Genomic DNA, 23,005 nt, shown 5'->3' on the forward strand with positions numbered 1-23,005 from the left:
CTGAGCCAATAAACGAATACACAGGAAATTGGCACTTACTGGCACTTACTGTGACACCAGTGCAATTAGCAGGAGATGCACAGTGTGCAAAGCGTGTTTCTGTTCTATATAATAGTCTACTTTAACCGTGTATTTAGGTTACAAGCAACTATTACCAAACAGCAAAAGTTAAACCAAAATTCAAGATAACATGAAAAACAGGTATGGACCACTATGCATTTTCTCACGGTGCAAAATTAAACCAACCTTTTAGGATAGTAATTCCTAATATTCTATTTGAAAGATTCACTGAACAAAAACATTGTCCGCCTTTAAACTTTATCCTAAATGACCTCTACTTTCGGGCGGAAGTCAATGTTTTCAAATGGTCAAGGAACACAGAAATAAAAATAAATAGATATGTTTTAATATAATAAAAGTGTGTTCTTTATGTGAAAATGCGAGGTATACAATTGAAACAAAACAAACAACAAATTTGTATATACATGTACAGATATTTGGGAATACATTGTAATGACACAACTCAGTGTGTGTATACCACGTGATAAATTACGTCATATATGTTACGTCGGACGGCAAAAATTTGCTTTAAATAAAGACTTAAACATAGATAACTTTTCATTTACAACACCATTTTAAATGAAACAAAGTGCACTTTTTGCCGCTTAAAGAGCCCCGCATTTGTTTTGTTTTTTCCGAAATTTGATGAGGTCATTAGTTTCATCAAGCACTTCGACAAACATGTTTGCAAAGTATTGTTTTGACAGTGCTCCGTCAGACGGCCGTATTGTGAAAAGGTTTGTCGAAGTGTTTTAAGAAACTAAACTCACAATCAAATTCTGGTTAAAGACCGAATGTGAGGCTCCGTAAGCGGCGTAGACTGCACTATGTTTCATTTAAAATGGTGAAGAAATAGTGAAGTTATCTTTGTTTAAAGTATTTTTTTCAAATCAAAATATTGCCTTCCGACGTAGCATTTATGACGCAATTTATCACGTGGTATACACACACTGCCACTGCTGGGAAACCAATTTTCGGAATGTTAATTGAATTACCATAATACCACTTAAAGGGACTAGACACCAGATGATACAATTGCAAGAAAAATAGGGAATCGTCAAAAACTTACATAAAATTGACTTCATGGTGTACAACGCATTAAATCTTACTTATTGATGTATCACATCGCTTACGACACATGCATCTTGGGCAGTTTTCCAAATCGAAATTTCCTAGGGTTGTCCATCACGAAAATTCAAAGTAATTTAAAAAGTTGCGTCGAAAGATATATATATATATCTGTACTACAAAACATATATGATTTAAACTGGGAAACCATTATGCGCGAATTTTAAATGGGTGATTTCAGATGAGATAGCAACATTATTGTTGCGTTTATTTTAATCATGCAAACGTATGTACATGTATCTTCGGCGTCCTACTAGCTTGCATTGGCAATTCTAGGCTTGTCGTGAGGAAACAATGAGTTTATCGATTTTTTTACTATCTGTCTGGTGTCCAGTCCCTTTAATTTACATATTCATTGTAACCGGCACATTTTCTTATCAATAATTATGGTTTATAGTTTTCGCCCATCTCCCACCCCCAGAAAAACAACAAACAAAACAGCAACAACAACAACAAAACTGCATTTTCCAGTAAAACATGATTGTGTTAATTATTTTTTGCCTATGAAAACCTAAAACTGAATATGAAATCAACACATCTAATCAATCAGGCGGGCTCAAAATCGGACATTTTACACTGCCAGACTGCCTTGTGAATCGCCTTGGATCGTGAAAAGATCATTTAACTGCATTGGAGTAAATGTCCATAATCTTCTCCGTTGTTAAATATAAATTTGAACGGAGGTTAAATATTCAAAAATGATTGAATGATTATGACGTCATCAGTAGTAACCATAATTATGACATCGCAAGTTTCAAAACGATTAAAACTTCGTGAAAAATATACAATTTTATAATCAAATTTTGTCCGAAAAATCTATCAGTCATTTATCCGCGTTTTAGACAAAATATGTCCAAAACCATTAATGGGACCACCTTATCCAGATGTATTATTTGCAACATACACTTAATATCTTTTAAAACCATCTTAAAAATGTATACTTTCTTCTATTGTGTCTGAGATGCAGGCTTCTTTAACGTTCTCGCTTTGTTTAGATCAAGTGGATTGTAGCCAGCAATGCGAACAAAAATGAATGGCTAAAATTACCTTGACAAATTAACTTGACAATTGACAAATGACCTTGACTAAAGACCTTGACAAATGACCTTGACAATTGACAAATGACCTTGACAAATGATCTTGACAAATGACCTTGACATATTTATTCAGATAAGATATAACATAAGGTAATGGGCTTTTAGCTAGAGGGTCAGGAGAGGGTGCTGTACCCTGTTCTATTTTTGGAAGCACCCTTCTGTCCTCATGGAGACCAGAATGTGCGCCCTCCTGCGTTCAAAGAATTATCTAATGCTTAAGATAACCAAATAATTATATTGTTCTGATTAAAACTTGTAATGTGATAATGGATTCAAATATACTTTACATAGTTAGGAGATGAAACCTAATGTTACTACAAAAGGCAAAATTTATATTTTTTTCTATGAAAATCATAATGCTTTAATTATTCACTGCCCGATCGATGTGCCTTCTTCTCCATCAACACCCTGTCCCTTTTAAGTAGCACCATGACTTTTTTAAAACCTGGCTAAACCCTAGGTATGCATAACATTCCAATAATTTGATAAACAAAACAAAAAGGGTATCCTTGGACCGATGTATCCCTGAACTATGAAGAGCAGCTGGCCGGTATTCATAGAAAGTCTTAAGTCTTTTCCAAACTTAAGTCATTTCCTTCAGTTAAGTATCTCTCTTATCATATCATATAATCGCTTAACATATCTAACCTACTTTATTTTCATTAATTTGATCCAAAATACACGTATACTCTTTTATTTGACTATAACAATTTTAGGAATTTGACTTAAGTTAAGAAATGACTTAAGATGTTCTATAAAAACAACCCAAACCAAACACTTTCCAAGTCTATTTCCATTTTCGTGAACAGTTTTTAGCCCTCATGTGCCACTGAAAACATTTTGGTATCCGCAACCTTCCGTAAAATTTGCGTAGTTTCCATTCTCGCATGGTGCTGGCGGGGATAACTCCCGTTTCAAATGACTTTCATCTGGAGGTACGTAATCATTATCTAATTCATCATTTACATTCATTGGCACATAAAGTGTTTCTTCCATTAAGTCTTGACTGTCCGGAGAAACATAGTCATTATCAACACCAAGGTTTTCATCCAAATTCATTGGCACATATAGAGTTTCTTCTTCTAAATTATCGCCTCCTGTTGCCCCTTCATTACCGCCCATTGGCAAATAGTCGTCTCCATCCTCTTCTCCCGCTCCCCTGGTTTGTCCGTCCATTGGAACGTACATATCGTCTTCTTCAAGACCCTTAGTCCCATCAGTACCATCCATTGGTAAATAAACATCGTCAGTTGAACGCTTAAAGATTTGATCGTCGTCTGAATCAGAAACTATTATGAAGCGACTGCTGTTCGGATGAGGTGTGCAACTATTCGATCGTTTCTTTTTCAATTTTGGCTTTTTTTCTGATTTCATGGTCTTTGATGTAAACTCAAAAGTTTTCTTTAATCTGTTCATAGTCTCCTGGTTTTCATAACTTTGTTGTTTTTCTTCGTCCACTTTTGTCTGATGCAAATTTACATCTGGTTCCAAGTAATCATCATTCCCATCCTCATTGCTTTCTGATTTCACATTGTCTTTTCCAACCGCTCCTAAATCGAAATTAAATTCTCCAACAGTAAGGTCATTTTTTCCGTCAAGTGTTAAGTTTATATACTTGGGATGATTGAAATCTGTTGGAAATAAATGCATCTCGGGAACATTAGCATCTTTCAGGTTCTTATACTTAGTTTCATCCTTCGTTTTCATATTAATGTCCGGGTTGTCTTGTTTCTGTCTTTCCGCCTTTGGAGTCAAAGGTTTTCTTTGAAGTATAGCAGGGTGGGGATTTGGAAGGGGTCGGTTCAAAAGATGTGGTTTCAGAGAGGATTCCGAGCTTGCTGATACTAGAGGCTTTGCAACTGTACTTTGTTTCGGACTTCTGTTTATCGGTATCGGTGGGGACAATGGCCTGTTATCTCTGATATTTAGCCTTGGAGCACTACTGAACAGGTTACCTCTGGCAGGGTTTAAACCTTCACAATTCTCATACTCGTCTAAGAAATCGTTGTCAGTTTTTCTTCTTACAATGCGTCTGTCTTGCGGAGTGTTGAAGCTCTTACTGGAGCGAATGCTAGTGGAACGGGGATTATGGGTACGAAGCTGGTCAATTTTCGAACTACAAAAGCTTTTACTGCTAAGAGGTACTTTAGGCTTCTTTGGGCTAACTGGCGGCTTCATGGGACCCTTATTTGGCGTTAAAAGCCCCTTTCCTGCCGTATCAATCTCTCCGATATTAGTTTCAGTTTTTGAAACCTCTTTAATATCAGGACCTATCCAAGAAGGGTCATAACAGGCGCTTGATTTACTTCCAGCATTCGAAGTTTTCTTTTCATTGATATGTAGCTGGCCTTTGTCATTTGAAGCTGACGTCAGATGCGCCTCAGACACGGTTATGGTTACTGGATTTTGAGTATGTTCCCTTAGTTCTACTACACCGGAAGCAGAAGGTCCGCCATGTTGATGACTGATTTTCCGGTCACCGAAAGTAGTTTGAGGTGAGGGGCTCATCTGGTGCGATTGAACCGGAAGTATATGGTCATCGTTGTACATATTGTTATGTACCTGAAAAATAAATAAATTAATAAATTAATGCATAGCGTACAGTATAGCTAGTTAAAATGTTGAAGTTCTGAACATGTTAGTCGTTTGATTTGGTCTAGCCTGTGTTTCATTACAAACTCGAGATAATTTCATCTGACTTCCAAAATAAGATGACCCCTAATGACAAAACGTATACATCGTTGGTTAAGTGTAAGTTAGGTCCCACCCTAGGCCGTTAAATGGTTTTTTGTTAGATTTTGGCCACTGGTCTTATCCCTGTAGTTTTCTTATTGCAATTAAAAGTTATATTGAAAACAATGGACACTATAAGTAAAATCCATAGCCGGGACTGTTAGATAGGTTCTTCTCCCACCTCAGATAAGTAGATCCAATAATTTAACCATGCTAGATATTCTTATCTTGCCCACGGGCGAAGATAAAATGCCCGTATGGAACTCCTTTTACCACATTATAATTACCTCCCTTGTAAAAGACTGTCGTCAGTAGCATCAATGAAATCTTGTCTTATGGTAATATTTAGAACGCTAATTAATTATTTCTCGCTTCAAATGTCACCATAAAACAGTTTTCAGGCACCATTCCAGAAATAATGCTTCATTCTCCTTAGAATTATTTAAAAAGACCGATTTGACTATTAACATCAACTGGATCACTGCGCGTATATCCATGACAACCACGTGCTATCGCATATCCATACGCAATTATTTTCACTAAGCAAAAATGAGTTCCAGCCAAAAATACATTTTTACTTAATTTTGTTTAATTGAGGTGAGAGAAAAAGCATCTACCATAGCCGCTCGTATAAGATAGGTTCATCTCGGCCCTCGCGCAGGGTGTTTTGCGGAAACTCGGTAAACCTCGTTTCCGCAAAACACCCTACGCTAGGGTCGGAATAAAACTATCTTACGCTCTCGACCATGGAAGATACTTATAATCCCAACCCGAGCGTAGTTTTTTTTATTTGAGAAAACAAGGTTTACTGTATCGCGTTCACAAGCAAATGTTTACAGACGCACGGCCGACGGACACCGGGCCTTCGCATTTGCTCTTTCTTCCGGTCATTTGTCAGTATAGCTGAATATATATATTCGTTATATTGAATGTAAAATTCATTCGAACAATTAGTATGTAATATTTCAATGCAAAGTTGAACTACTCGAGACCCCGAGACTAAAATCTATAACAAACCACGCCTACATCCCTTTTTGACTTCCGAATACCCAATACTTTATATCCTAATCCTGCGTAAAATCAATCGGAACTCCTCAGCCATTTTCCATCGAAAACAACTTCGGTTGAACATGGACGGTTAACAATGTCAGAAATCTTTACATCTAATTACGCTGCAAGTGTATCGCGAAGTAATTTTAATTTACCAGTTAAATTTAATGACTTCACTCTTGGTAATTTTTATTATTCATGCACTAATTCACTTCACTGGCAATCAATTAAAACTTCAACATACAAAATACACGTTATAACACTACAGTTACTTAAACTGATGTTTATAAAAGTTTACGAACTACTTCTTCCGATGTACCGGCATACGTCCAATGTTGTTTCTTTATGCGATGGGAAATGGCCGAAGTGTTCCGAATGGCGTAAAAATATGAAACTATTTTACGAATCTGCGTACCGAAAAATGCAAACTTTGAGTTCGTGAATCCAGATTACTCATGAAACAAACACCTGAATACCGCCTTTAAAGAAGAACATTTCAACTTCCAGTTTGTTAAGTATTAATAGTTATTATATAAAATAAAGACCTCTTGAATTAGTGCCAGGGGCGTAGCTAACCTCTATTCATGTGGATTGATAATTGTGGTGGGGGGAGGGTGTCCGGGGGCATGCCCCCTCTGAAAATTTTGAAAACAATGATGCAATCTAGTGCATTCTAACCGTTCTGAGATGCTTTATTATGTACTGGCAGTTTAAGGAGCATATAGTCAAATATGCATACTGTAACTTTTGCTCTCTTTATATTTTTATCTTTCGTCAAAATCATGTGGATTCAGCCGTGTACTCGCGTATAAGCTGCACGACTGAGAGCAGTCACTTAAAGCAATTTGCCATGTAGTAGCTTCACTTACAAAACCCTAGATCGCCTTAGTACTAAAGTTCAAAACCGCTTAAAGAGAACAGGAGTACTTTCGGTTGTAAAAGGTTACACTAACAGGATCACACTTGAAATTATGCGACATTGCACTGAGCATGGTAATTGAGTTCAGACTTTGCTTTGATTAATAGGATTGCCAGTAAAAATGATAATCATATACATGTATAACGTTGTATCATAATTTTTCTGAAAATTTCAGTTTCACTTTCTATATTAAATTGTGTACTGGAGATTTTTTGTAAATATGTTATTTCATTTCCGGAGACAGCGTAAATATATGTCATTAGGCCGAGCAAAATTGATTCTATGGCGGGTAGATTTTCAACCCTTCAGAATAAAATGTTTAACCGTAACCCAAATAAAGCAAAGAAATGTAATGTTCTAGAGCTGAATATTAAAAATAAAAGAATTTGAGTCAAGAAATATTTTTTTATAAGATTTGAATATATATACACAGGGATCCTTTCTATTATTGACTTAATAGCAAAGGTGTAAAAAATATAAGGCTTTCTTAGGTATGTGAAGTTGGCTTGTACATTGTACATCGTAATTTAACTTGTAGTTCGCCAATTATAAGCTTGTATATCGGTATTCAGCTTGTAGTTCACCCTAACTGCACCAGCATTCGTAATATTTGAATTACAAGCTAGTAGTTGTAATTGGCGAACTGCAAGTTGAACTACGATGTACAATGTACAAGCCAACTTCACATACCTGGCTTTCTTTATGTTTTTCGTTGGTACAATCATATATCAAGGTCAGGGATTGTCTAAGAAGGAATACGGAAATGTAACGTTGTTGTTGCTATTGGTGTTGTTTTGCCGGTTAGATAGGTTTTTAGTTTGAAACCTGTCGTTGAAAATAGATAAAATTTCGTATGGCCATATGCTATATAGTTTTTAATGTTTTTCCATAGAGAAAACGTCGCTCCATATGCATATAGGGATTAAATAACACAATATGAGTAAGTTTTTATGTAATAGTCCATTGGAACCACTGTAAGAGGCGTACAACTGCATAGGTAATTATACCCCCATTTCACCAAGGATTGTTTTTTTTCCAATCGGCCCGATCTGTACCAGATTATCCCCAATGATTTATTTTTTTAATCGGCCAGATCGTCGTCCTGAATCGCCTCCAATCGTCGCCAATATTTAAGCCGATTGAGTCCAATGAACCACGGCGATGGACGATTCACGGACCTTCCGGGCTGGTCGTCCGAGGATCTGGTGATGGTTGAATGCTTACAATCCGACGACACTTCGCACGACCCTCGGAAGAAAGCGACAGAGGCTAAACGAAAGCTCCAGAAGGCTCCAGAGGGCTTCAGAGGGCGGGCGAGACAAGAGGACCTTCAGAGGACCCTCGGACGACCAAGGCGACCACGGGCCGACGGGTTTTGATCGACTACTGTTTTCCAACTTGTTTAAAAACAGTTGCCGATCACTGTTCAGGTACCCGACCCTCGGGGGACTAATGCGATCGCGCCAGATCTAACACCGAATGTATAGGTTAGTGCACGTTAGTGCAAGCAGGTTCCCGACTTATTTTGCAAAAATAGGGCCGTTCGACTAAAAAGGGATCCGGTACTCTCGGGACCAAAACAATCCTTGGTGAAATGGCCCTATAAAACCCAATATATTTTAATGCTAGTTTGGGGCTTATCACTGCATAAGTATAACTCAATTTCGTTTAATACGTAAGAGGGGGTGGGGGGGCTTACCATTGCATAAGTTAAACTCAACATCGTCTAATACTGGTAGGGGGCGTACCATTGCATAATTTAAATTCACTATCGTCTAATACTGGTAGAGGGCGAACATTTCATAAGTAAAACTAAATTTCGTATAAAACTGGTAGGGGGCGTACCATTACATAAGTTAAACTAAATACCGTCAAAATATTGATAAAGGGCGTACCATTGCATAAGTAAAACTAAATATACAGTTTAATACTGGTAGAGCGCGTACTATTCAATAAGTAAGACTCACTATCGTCTAATACTGGTAGAGGGCGTACTATTGAATAAGTAAGACTCACTATCGTCTAATACTGGTAGAGGGCGTACTATTGAATAAGTAAGACTCACTATCGGCTAATACTGATAGAGGGCGTACCATTGCATAAGTAAGACTCACTATCGGCTAATACTGGTAGAGGGCGTATCATTGCATAAGTTAAACTAAATATCGTCTAATACTGGCAAAAGGCGTATCATTGCATTAGTTAAACTCACTATCGTCTAATACTGGCAATGGGCGTATCATTGCATAAGTTAAACTAAATATCGTCTAATACTGGCAAAAGGCGTATCATTGCATTAGTTAAACTAAGTATCGTTTATACTGTTGAGGGTGCATGAGTAAAACTAAATACCGTTTTATACTAGTAGGGTCGTACCATTGCATAAGTAAAACTAAATACCGTTTTATACTTGTAGGGTCCTACCATTGCATAAGTAAAACTAACTACCCCGTTTAATACTGGTAGGGTCGTTCCATTGCATAAGTAAAACTAAAAACCGTTAAAAAGTCTATGAGAAAGTCTACTTTGAAAGTCTATGAGACCGCCACCCAAGAAATAGACTTAGTGCTTCGATACTGGTTGTGTTGTTGCCAGTGTTACACCCGTCAGTATGCATCTTAGACGGGTGATTCCTGACAAGTTAGATTTTGAAAGTCTATGAGACCGCCACCCAAGAAATAGACTTAGAGCTTCGATACTGGTTGGGGTGTTGCCAGTGTTACACCCGTCAGTATGCATCTTAGACGGGTGATTCCTGACAAGTTAGATTTTGAAAGTCTATGAGACCGCCACCCAAGAAATAGACTTAGAGCTTCGATACTGGTTGGGGTGTTGCCAGTGTTACACCCGTCAGTATGCATCTTAGATGGTAGATTCCCGACAAGTTAGATTTCGAACGGCTCGATAAGACCGCCAACCAAGAAATAGAATATGAGCTTTGATACTGTTGCGTTGCCAGTTTCACTATGCATCTTAGACGGGTGGTTTCCGACAAGCAATATTCTGACAGACCCGATGAAACGGCCGCCCAAGAAATATACTTTGATGGATTTTCTTCAAATTATGTCCGTGCTCCCGAGGACAACTTCGCAGTTTTTCAAAATCCCATCGGAGTGCCCACTCCTTAATAATGATACTTATAAGATGCATTTCTGTCTATGGAGTCATAGTCTTTAAGCTGCTTCATTGTTGGATTTTGTTTTGCCCTCTTGTGCGCTACATTATTTCTTTTTGTAGTACGAGATCTACCATGACATTAGAACGGTACTGTGTGTCAATGACTGAACATGCATTCAGTCCGATTTTGTTTCCATTTCTTTTGTAATTTTCAAGTGCAAGCTTACTGATGCGGCTAATCTCTCATTCTTCAATCATTCAAGGACATTAAATTGTTTGTAAACATTTCCTTTGCAATCAATGTCAAGTGTTATAAAATGCATTTATAGAAATAAAAGGAACTTAAACAAACGACCTTGAATTGAAAGAGATACTGACATTTACTGTATCTCGATACCGCCTTAAACCGCCAGGGATTTCATCGGTGTCAACATAGAATACCCCTTTTCACACGAACAAGTCAATATAAAATACCCCTTTTACAGCAAAACATGTACACTTCAACATAGAATACCCCATTTAAACACCAATACATGTACACTTAAACATAAAATACCCCCTTTCACACCAATACATGTACACTTCAACATAAAATACCCCTTTTCACACCAATACATGTACACTTCAACACAAACCACCCTTTTCACACCAATACATGTACAGTTCAACATAGAATACCCCTTTTCACACATATACATGTACACTTTAACATAAAACATACTTTTGCATACCAATACATGTACACTTTAACATAAAACATCAAAATACATGTACACTTCAACATAGTATTCCCATTTTCACACCAAAACATGTACACTTCAACATAAAAATACCCCCTTTTCACACCAATACATGTACACTTCAACATAAAATACCCCTTTTCACACCAAAACATGTACACTTCAACATAGAATACCCCTTTTCACACCAAAACATGTACAATTCAACATAAAACATCCCATATTCACACTAATACATATACACTTCAACAGAAAATACCCCTTTTCACACCAAAACATGTACAATTCAACATAAAACATCCCATATTCACACTAATACATATACACTTCAACAGAAAATACCCCTTTTCACACCAGAACATGTACAATTCAACATAAAACATCCCCTTTTCACACCAATACATATACACGTCAACAGAAAATACCCCTTTTCACACCAATACTTGTACAATTCAATTTAAAATACACAGACCACTCAACATAAAGAACCCGTTAAACATCAATATATGCACACTTCAACATCGCATATCTTCTTTTACACAAATACATGCACAGTTTAACATAAAACTTTAACACCAATACACGTAAACATATACTCATACAGCAACCAATTTTACACCATTACGTGTACAATTCAACATAAAATACCCCTTTCACACTAAAACATATACACTTCAACATAATATATTCCCTTTAACTCCAATACACGTACACTTCAACATCAAAACCTTTAATACCAATAAACGCCATCTGGGAACCTTCTAAACCACAGACTTTCCAACCCCTGCCACAGGACCCGGCGATATAATACCAGAACACGTTTACATTAACAAAAACCATCTCCTTAAACACCAGTACCCGTACACCTTAATATCAAATGTCCCCTTTTATACATGTACAAGCCTTCCCAACCAGTAGACACCAACATAAATATCCCCTTTGTAACGGAACACGTACACCAAAACATAAACTCTACCGTTTTTGACAGAACACGTACATCTCAGTACAAAATAATCACTTTTACAACAGTTCGCTTGTTTCAGAACACAAACTATACCCTTAAGCACCAGTAAACGTATATCTCAGCATAAAATATCCCTTTTTATATGTACACGTACATCTCAATATACAATCCCCCAGATTACACCAATCTGTGTACAACTCAGCATAAATTATCCCCTTTTACACCATGACATGTACATATCAGCTGAAAAATCCCTTTTACATCGGTACACGTACACCGAAACATACCCCCCTCTTAAACCAATCTGTGTACAATTCAGCATAAATATCCCCTTTTACACAACAACATGTACATATCAGCTGAAAAATCACTTTTACATATGTACACGTACATCTCACCATGAAATATCCCCGTTTACACTGGACAATGGAGCATAAACTATCCCATTTTACATCTGTACACGTACATCTCACCATGAAATATCCCCGTTTACACTGGACAATGGAGCATACTCATGCCTTTTACATCTGTACACGTACATCTCACCATGAAATATCCCCGTTTACACTGGACAATGGAGCATAAACTAATGCCTTTCACATCTGTACACGTACATCTCACCATGAAATATCCCCATTTTCACTAGAAAATGGAGCATAAACTATCCCATTTTACATCTGTACACGTACATCTCACCATGAAACATCCCCGTTTACACTGGACAATGGAGTATAAACTAATGCCTTTTACATCTGTACACGTACATCTCACCATGAAACATTCCCGTTTACACTGGACAATGGAGCATAAACTATCCCATTTTACATCTGTACACGTACATCTCACCATGAAACATCCCCGTTTACACTGGACAATGGAGCATCAACTATCCCATTTTACATTTGTACACGTACATCTCACCATGAAATATCCCCGTTTACACTGGACAATGGAGCATCAACTATCCCATTTTATATCTGTACACGTACATCTCACCATGAAATATCCCCGTTTACACTGGACAATGGAGCATAAACTAATCCCTTTTACATATGTACCCGTACATCTCACCATGAAATATCCGCGTTTACACTGGACAATGGAGCATAAACTAATCCTGTTTACATCTGTACACGTACATCTCACCATGAAACATCCCCGTTTACACTGGACAATGGAGCATAAACTAATGCCTTTTACATCTGTACACGTACATCTCACCATGAAACATCCCCGTTTACACTGGACAATGGAGCATAAACTAATGCCTTTCACATCTGTACACGTACATCTCACCATGAAATATCCGCGTTTACACTGGACAATGGAGCATAAACTAATGCCTTTAACATATGTACACGTACATCTCACCATGAAAAAACCGTTTACACTGGACAATGGAGCATAAACTAATGCCTTTTACATATGTACACGTACATCTCACCATGAAATATCCCCGTTTACACTCGACAATGGAGCATAAACTAATCCCTTTTACATCTTTACACGTACATCTCACCATGAAACATCCCCGTTTACACTGGACAATGGAGCATAAACTAATCCCGTTTACATCTGTACACGTTCATCTCACCATGAAACATCCCCGTTTACATTGGTCAATGGAGCATAAACTAATGCCTTTAACATCTGTACACGTACATCTCACCATGAAACATCCCCGTTTACACTGGACAATGGAGCATCAACTATCCCATTTTATATCTGTACACGTACATCTCACCATGAAATATCCCCGTTTACACTGGACAATGGAGCATCAACTATCCCATTTTATATCTGTACACGTACATCTCACCATGAAACATCCCCGTTTACACTGGACAATGGAGCATAAACTATCCCATTTTACATCTGTACACGTACATCTCACCATGAAATATCCCCGTTTACACTGGACAATGGAGCATAAACTAATCCCTTTTACATCTGTACCCGTACATCTCACCATGAAATATCCGCGTTTACACTGGACAATGGAGCATAAACCTACCCATTTTACATATGTACACGTACATCTCACCATGAAATATCACCGTTTTCACTGGACAATGGAGCATAAACTAATCCCTTTTACATCTGTACCCGTACATCTCACCATGAAACATCCCCGTTTACACTGGACAATGGAGCATAAACTAATCCTGTTTACATCTGTACACGTACATCTCACCATGAAACATCCCCGTTTACACTGGACAATGGAGCATAAACTAATGCCTTTTACATCTGTACACGTACATCTCACCATGAAATATCCCCGTTTACACTGGACAATGGAGCATAAACTATCCCATTTTACATCTGTACACGTACATCTCACCATGAAATATCCCCGTTTACACTGGACAATGGAGCATAAACTAATCCCGTTTACATCTGTACCCGTACATCTCACCATGAAATATCCGCGTTTTCACTGGACAATGGAGCATAAACCTACCCATTTTATGTGACAATGGAGCATAAACTATCCAATGGAGCATAAACTATCCCATTTTACATCTGTACACGTACATCTCACCATGAAATATGCCCGTTTTCACTGGACAATGGAGCATAAACTATCCCATTTTATGGGACAATGGAGCATAAACTATCCCATTTTACATCTGTACACGTACATATCACCATGAAACATCCCCGTTTACACTGGACAATGGAGTATAAACTATCCCATTTTACATCTGTACACGTACATATCACCATGAAACATCCCCATTTTCACTGGACAATGGAGCATAAACTATCCCATTTTACATCTGTACACGTACATCTCACCATGAAACATCCCCGTTTACACTGGACAATGGAGCATAAACTATCCCATTTTACATCTGTACACGTACATCTCACCATGAAACATCCCCGTTTACACTGGACAATGGAGCATCAACTATCCCATTTTACATTTGTACCCGTACATCTCACCATGAAATATCCCCGTTTACACTGGACAATGGAGCATAAACTATCCCATTTTACATCTGTACCCGTACATCTCACCATGAAATATCCCCGTTTACACTGGACAAATGAGCATAAACTATCCCATTTTACATCTGTACACGTACATCTCACCATGAAATATCCCCGTTTACACTGGACAATGGAGTATAAACTATCCCATTTTACATCTGTACACGTACATCTCACCATGAAATATCCCTGTTTACACTGGACAATGGAGCATAAACTATCCCATTTCACATCTGTACCCGTACATCTCACCATGAAATATCCCTGTTTACACTGGACAATGGAGCATCAACTATCCCATTTTATATCTGTACACGTACATCTCACCATGAAACATCCCCGTTTACACTGGACAATGGAGCATAAACTATCCCATTTTACATCTGTACACGTACATCTCACCATGAAATATCCCCTTTTACACTGGACAATGGAGCATAAACTATCCCATTTTACATCTGTACACGTACATCTCACCATGAAACATTCCCGTTTACACTGGACAATGGAGCATCAACTATCCCATTTTACATCTGTACACGTACATCTCACCATGAAACATCCCCTTTTACACTGGACAATGGAACATAAACTATCCCATTTTACATCTGTACACGTACATCTCACCATGAAACATCCCCTTTTACACTGGACAATGGAACATAAACTATCCCATTTTACATCTGTACACGTACATCTCACCATGAAACATCCCCGTTTACACTGGACAATGGAGCATAAACTATCCCATTTTACATCTGTACACGTACATCTCACCATGAAACATCCCCGTTTACACTGGACAATGGAACATAAACTATCCCATTTTACATCTGTACACGTACATCTCACCATGAAACATCCCCGTTTACACTGGACAATGGAGCATAAACTAATGCCTTTCACATCTGTACACGTACATCTCACCATGAAATATCCCCGTTTACACTGGACAATGGAGCATAAACTATCCCATTTTACATCTGTACACGTACATCTCACCATGAAATATCCCCGTTTACACTGGACAATGGAGCATCAACTATCCCATTTTACATCTGTACACGTACATCTCACCATGAAATATCCCCGTTTACACTGGACAATGGAGCATCAACTATCCCATTTTACATCTGTACCCGTACATCTCACCATGAAATATCCCCGTTTACACTGGACAATGGAGCATAAACTAATGCCTTTTACATCTGTACACGTACATCTCACCATGAAATATCCCCGTTTACACTGGACAATGGAGCATAAACTAATGCCTTTTACATCTGTACACGTACATCTCACCATGAAACATCCCCGTTTACACTGGACAATGGAGCATAAACTAATGCCTTTTACATCTGTACACGTACATCTCACCATGAAATATCCCCGTTTACACTGGACAATGGAGCATAAACTAATGCCTTTTACATCTGTACACGTACATCTCACCATGAAACATCCCCGTTCACACTGGACAATGGAGCATAAACTATCCCATTTTACATCTGTACACGTACATCTCACCATGAAATATCCCCGTTTACACTGGACAATGGAACATAAACTATCCCATTTTACATCTGTACACGTACATCTCACCATGAAATATCCCCGTTTACACTGGACAATGGAGCATAAACTATCCCATTTTACATCTGTACACGTACATCTCACCATGAAATATCCCCGTTTACACTGGACAATGGAGCATAAACTATCCCATTTTACATCTGTACACGTACATCTCACCATGAAATATCCCCGTTTACACTGGACAATGGAGCATAAACTATCCCATTTTACATCTGTACACGTACATCTCACCATGAAATATCCCCGTTTACACTGGACAATGGAGCATACACTAATGCCTTTTATATCTGTACACGTACATCTCACCATGAAATATCCCCGTTTACACTGGACAATGGAGCATAAACTATCCCATTTTACATATGTACACGTACATCTCACCATGAAATATCCCCGTTTACACTGGACAATGGAGCATAAACTATCCCATTTCACATCTGTACACGTACATCTCACCATGAAATATCCCCGTTTTCACTGGACAATGGAGCATAAACTATCCCATTTTATATATGTACCCGTACATCTCACCATGAAATATCCCCGTTTACACTGGACAATGGAGCATAAACTATCCCATTTTACATCTGTACACGTACATCTCACCATGAAATATCCCCGTTTACACTGGACAATGGAGCATCAACTATCCCATTTTATATATGTACACGTACATCTCACCATGAAATATCCCCGTTTACACTGGACAATGGAGCATAAACTATCCCATTTTACATCTGTACACGTACATCTCACCATGAAATATTCGCGTTTACACTGGACAATGGAGCATAAACTAATGCCTTTTACATCTGTACACGTACATCTCACCATGAAACATCCCCGTTTACACTGGACAAATGAGCATAAACTATCCCATTTTACATTTGTACACGTACATCTCACCATGAAATATCCCCGTTTACACTGGACAATGGAGCATAAACTATCCCATTTTACATCTGTACACGTACATCTCACCATGAAATATCCCCGTTTACACTGGACAATGGAGCATAAACTATCCCATTTTACATCTGTACACGTACATCTCACCATGAAATATCCCCGTTTACACTGGACAATGGAGCATAAACTTATGCCTTTCACATCTGTACACGTACATCTCACCATGAAATATCCCCGTTTACACTGGACAATGGAGCATAAACTCATGCCTTTTACATCTGTACACGTACATCTCACCATGAAACATCCCCGTTTACACTGGACAATGGAGCATAAACTCATGCCTTTTACATCTGTACACGTACATCTCACCATGAAACATCCCCGTTTACACTGGACAATGGAGCATAAACTCATGCCTTTTACATATGTACACGTACATCTCACCATGAAACATCCCCGTTTACACTGGACAATGGAGCATAAACTAATGCCTTTTACATATGTACACGTACATCTCACCATGAAATATCCCCGTTTACACTGGTCAATGGAGCATAAACTAATGCCTTTTACATCTGTACACGTACATCTCACCATGAAACATCCCAGTTTACACTGGACAATGGAGCATAAACCTACCCATTTTACATCTGTACACGTACATCTCACCATGAAACATTCCCGTTTACACTGGACAATGGAGCATAAACTAATGCCTTTTACATATGTACACGTGCATCTCACCATGAAACAAACCCGTTTACACTGGACAATGGAGCATAAACTAATGCCTTTTACATCTATATTGAAAAATATTTTTTTTTTAAATATGCACTTTGTACTGTATATTATACTAACATATACAGTACAAAGTGCATATTTAAAAAAAATCAATATTTTTCACATATTCGGTATTATAATTTTTAGTGAGGGACATGGGGAACACTCGGTAAAACATACTACGTCTCCGTGGCCCAGTGGTTAAGCGTCCGCCTACGGAGCGGGAGGTCGTGGGTTCGATCCCTGGCCGCGTCATACCGAAAGACGTTTAAAATTGGTACAAGTAGCAGCATTTAAAGGGTAGTGCTGGGAAAGTGGTGTACTCAGTACTGGTTTAACCCAAGAAAGTTGTACCCCGTGTATCGGTGCTTTACACCGAGCACGTAAAAGAACCAAGGGGTCTCTTCGAAAAGAGCTAGGTTATCGCACCCGGACTTCCTTGTACCCATAAACTCCCTCTTCAGCGTGCTGTCCCTTCAGCAAAAAAAACTGGAAATAAGTGCTTGCACTTTCACGGGTTATCCTTGACCGCAAGGTCTAAAGAAATACATACATACATACATACATACGGTCTTACACTGAAACAAACAATTATCCTCTGTATTATATCGACTTAACACAAATATACGCATAAACATCTACGTGTTATACGTACATACCCGATTGAAACAATTACAAATGTACTCCTCAACATGATATGACCATATCACATTTACATACGCATTACCCATCACGTAACATAAACTTTAACAAAAACATACCCCTAAACATCAAATACCGTTTTCTGAAAAGACACATAGAACGACATTTACATAATATCCGTTATTCCAAAAGCATGACAAAATTGACTTTTATTTTCAAATAAAGCGTACAACACCAACAAGGGGGCAGCAATGTGGAGGATCCGTGGTCACATGGTAACACACGTGACTGTCAATCCAGGGGTCGTAGGTTCGATTCCCCGCCGCACCACTAAAACAATACTAATTGTTTTCAAGGAGGGACGTTAAATCGGGTTTAGTTTTAGTTTTAATTTTAGTTCCCGTCTGACAGTGCTATACACAGGTCCACGTTTAAGAACCAAGGTAGCTCTAAACAGGTATACATTCTGTGCACTATGTTCCAAAAACAGATATGTCTGACAGTCTTATCGGAGCACTCGCCTAGCCTGTCTTGGCCGAGCGCTCGGCTAGTATAAATAAGTTTACACACAGCCACCGGGGGCAGCATTCGCATATGTAATTAAAACATTCGCTGTAACTTAAGCATACCCCTATTTGGGCATACATACACCTAACTATAGCATCAACATTTCTTATCGGAGCACTCGCCGAATGGGCTTTGCCCGAGTTCTAGCATAAATAACTTATAAAACTGGGAGCAGCATTAGCATACTGCGTATGTTATTAAAACATACGCTGTAACTTTAACACAACCCTTTTAGGGCATATATATACCTAACTATAGCATCAACATTTCTTATCGGAGCAGTCGCCGAATGGACCTTGCCCGAGTTCTAGCATAAATAAACTTACACACCACCTCCGAGAGCAGGATAAGCTTGCGTAATTAAAACATACCTGTGACGTTAGCATACCCCTATTTGGGCATACATAACCTTACTATAACATCAACATTTCTTATCGGAGCAGTCGCCGAATGGGCTTTGCCCGAGTTCTAGCATTTATAACTTATAAAACTGGGAGCAGCAAAAGCATATGTAATTTAAACATACGCTGTAACTTTAGCATAACCCTTTTGGGGCATACATTCACCTAGCTATCAAATCGACGTACCCCATTTAAACCCCTTTGAAGCTCCTCCTCCAAAATCTCCCTTGAAGACGTAGACCGCTGGCGCCTCTCCCTGTACCGCGCCCTGAAGAAAATAACAAACAATATTCGTTTTACACTAGTGCAATTTTTATTAACCTGACTATAAATATATGTATTATATTTTGTTTGTTTTCCTGAGTATTTAATAATTTTCCCAAAAGGTTTTAAACATCATTATTTGATGAATTTATCATCAATCTATTTGACTTAAACTTTGCAAACATATCATTTTTCCAAGGACTAAATTGAGTAACTCGAAATATCGGATAACTCGAGGTTTGAGGTCGGGGCCCTGTGTACTCGAGATACCGCAGTTTTACTCTTATAGAGACAGTGTGTGAATACCACGAGATTAACACGTGATAAATGCTACGTCGGAATGCAATATTTTGTTTTGGATGAAGACTTAAACCAAAGATAGCTTTACTATTTCTTCACCATTTAAAATGAAACATAGCGAAGTCTTCGCCGCATACGGAGCCCTGCTTTTTGTATTTCACCTGAGTTTGATTGAGAGTTTAGTTTCTTAAAACACTTCGACAAACCTTTTCACCAAACCGCCGCCTGATGGAGCACTGTCGAAACATTGTTTTAGAAACAGGTATAATGACGAAATTTATCACGTGGTATACACAAATTGAGAGAAGCGCACCCCGAATTAAAGAAAAGGCGGTGGATGCCTCCGACCACCCATGGCAAACCGGACCTGCACATCAATTCTGGTCTACCTACGCCCCTGAACTTAAGTTAGACCTTAATTTCGACGTAACAATCAAAAATTGGTCTCATAAGAAATATGACGTAAGCATAGGATATGACGTCATAGTTTCTTTTAGCTAAATGTTGAAGTGCAGTTCTTAGTTTCAGTGTTTGTATACCACGTGATAAATTACGTCATTAATGCTACCTCGGAAGTCTACATCTGCTTCGATCGATTGAAAACTTAAAACATGGACAACTTTGTTTTTACTACACCATTTTAAATGAAACAAAGGGCAGTCTATGCCGTTTAAAAGAGCCCCGCCTTCGTTTTATTACTGGAGTGTGATAAGGCGATTAGTTTTATCATACACTTCGATAAACCTATTTCCAATATTTCCAAAATAATGTTTTGATAGTGCTCCATCAGGCGGCGTTTTTTGTGAAAAGGTTTGTCGAAGTGTTTTCAGAAACTAAACGCTCAATCAAACTGTGGTAAAAGACCGAAGGGGGACTAAGAAAGTGGCGTAGACTGCGCTATGTTTCATTGAAAATGGTGAATAAATAGTAAAATTATCTTTGTTGTAAGTCTTCATTTGAAGCAAAATGCCTTCCGACGTAGCATTTATGACGTAATTTATCACGTGGTATTTAAGGTCATGAGTAATAGTTTTGCTTCGGTATTTTAAATTTATTTTTGCATAAAACATATCAGATATGTGCAAACAATTGAGTATTAAAAAACACTATAAAAATCATTTCAACTTGACACAGTAATGATTTGACTTGACTTCCTTGGAAATTATGCAATGACAATTCGAAATAACCGGAATTGCCTTATATATAAAAAAGACGGGGGAAATTGGCGACCGTAAAAGACTTTTAACGACATAACGAGAAATTCTATATATCGGAGTTCGTCATAACGGGTTTCCGCTTTATTCGAATACGTACATGTTGAATCTTCTCGTCCTGAAGGATCGAACGCAGAAAATCGTCAATATGGTGAAGATGATCAGCACAACAGCACCTGCCACCCCTCCCAAAACGATAAACATGAACGGATCGTCTTCATCAAATCTATCTGTTCTCACCACAGATAACGTCGAGGTTAACGTTGTTGACGTCACTGTAGTTGCTGGCGTCGTTTTCAAAATCGAGGTGCTTGAATTCGCTGATGCGTTAGATGAAGCCATACTTGTGTATTTAGGTTAACAAAAAAGCAAAAATCTTTGTTTTAAAAAAACATACGTTCGCTTAATTAGCTTTATGTCCCATGTCTGGATAATGCAAGTCGTCAATATATTAACGTCTATGCCTGGTGGTGTTTGGTTCACCGACTTTCATACATCCAATAGTTATCAGGTACATGTACGCATTTTTAAACTGCGTGTCTTACTGATATGTAGCAGTTACTAAAAAACACACCATTTGTGCACAAAACTTTATTTTAACCAGACCGTTATTTGGTATACACAATGTATCTACACAACATTATTTTTTTTTGCTCCAATGTTATTTATAAGCTAAGCCGAACGTTTATACCATTTATTCCACAACGAACAGTATATCAGTTTTCCTTATTTGCATATATATTTTACATAATGCATCACAATAAACGCAAGTAGACGACTCACCATGCTGAGGGGAGTGAGTTGGTCAACCTAGGCCAGATAATTATATTCTAAGATTCTCGTCCTTGTCCCACCCTATATATCTGAGACCACCCGCACCGTCATTTTGAAACGAGTTTATCTTGACGAAATTTGGTCGGAAATCGGGGAAATCGCGCCCAAAATTAAAACGGACCAATAACCAAATAAAAAGTATAACAACATTCACCAACACGTCCCTGTCAATATAAAAATCAGGTCTGAAACAAAATAAAAACAAATAATATTTTTCTGTCGTCACATTGTAAACTACACACCATTTAAGAGTCAGATTTCCGGAAAACACTTCAGTCGTTTCCCGACATTGAAACAAGTGGAAGCTGAGGTTTAATCGTTGGGGTTGTGTTATAAAACGATAACTTATGAATCAATAAAACGCACGGCAAATATTTAAAATCATTTACAGGCGACAATGCTCCGGATGAGGTTTTAAAAATATTCCTTTATTTCACCACATTCGCACGGGGGTAAAGTGACACTTATACTTAAAATCACTACATACACATGTATAACAAACATCATATCTGAGAAACAAATCAAAATTAGATAATACATTTATTGAAAATATTGATTACTGATAACAAGACTTTCACCGTGTATTAAGTAGCTGAAAACGCACAAATATTAAATGACTGGTGAGTCCTAAAATATTTACAGAGATCAACTATCGTCTCATTAGGTGGAAATACCATGTTCTCTGCA

The 23,005-nt window shown here is 38.1% G+C and overlaps 1 protein-coding gene across 1 annotated transcript; it reads right to left on the reverse strand.

The window, feature by feature from the left end:
* Positions 1–384: 384 nt before the first annotated feature.
* Positions 385–22,254, reverse strand: LOC128218337 (uncharacterized). The gene is made up of 3 exons (XM_052925984.1): positions 21,585–22,254; positions 19,893–19,974; positions 385–4,847 (listed from the first exon to the last, which is right to left on the reverse strand). The coding sequence occupies exons 1-3, from the start codon at positions 21,824–21,826 to the stop codon at positions 3,105–3,107; spliced, it is 2,067 nt and encodes a 688-aa protein (XP_052781944.1). The 5' UTR covers positions 21,827–22,254; the 3' UTR covers positions 385–3,104.
* Positions 22,255–23,005: the final 751 nt, after the last annotated feature.

This window comes from Mya arenaria, chromosome 14 (genome assembly GCF_026914265.1).
Source record: "Mya arenaria isolate MELC-2E11 chromosome 14, ASM2691426v1".
Lineage (NCBI taxonomy): Eukaryota > Metazoa > Mollusca > Bivalvia > Myida > Myidae > Mya > Mya arenaria.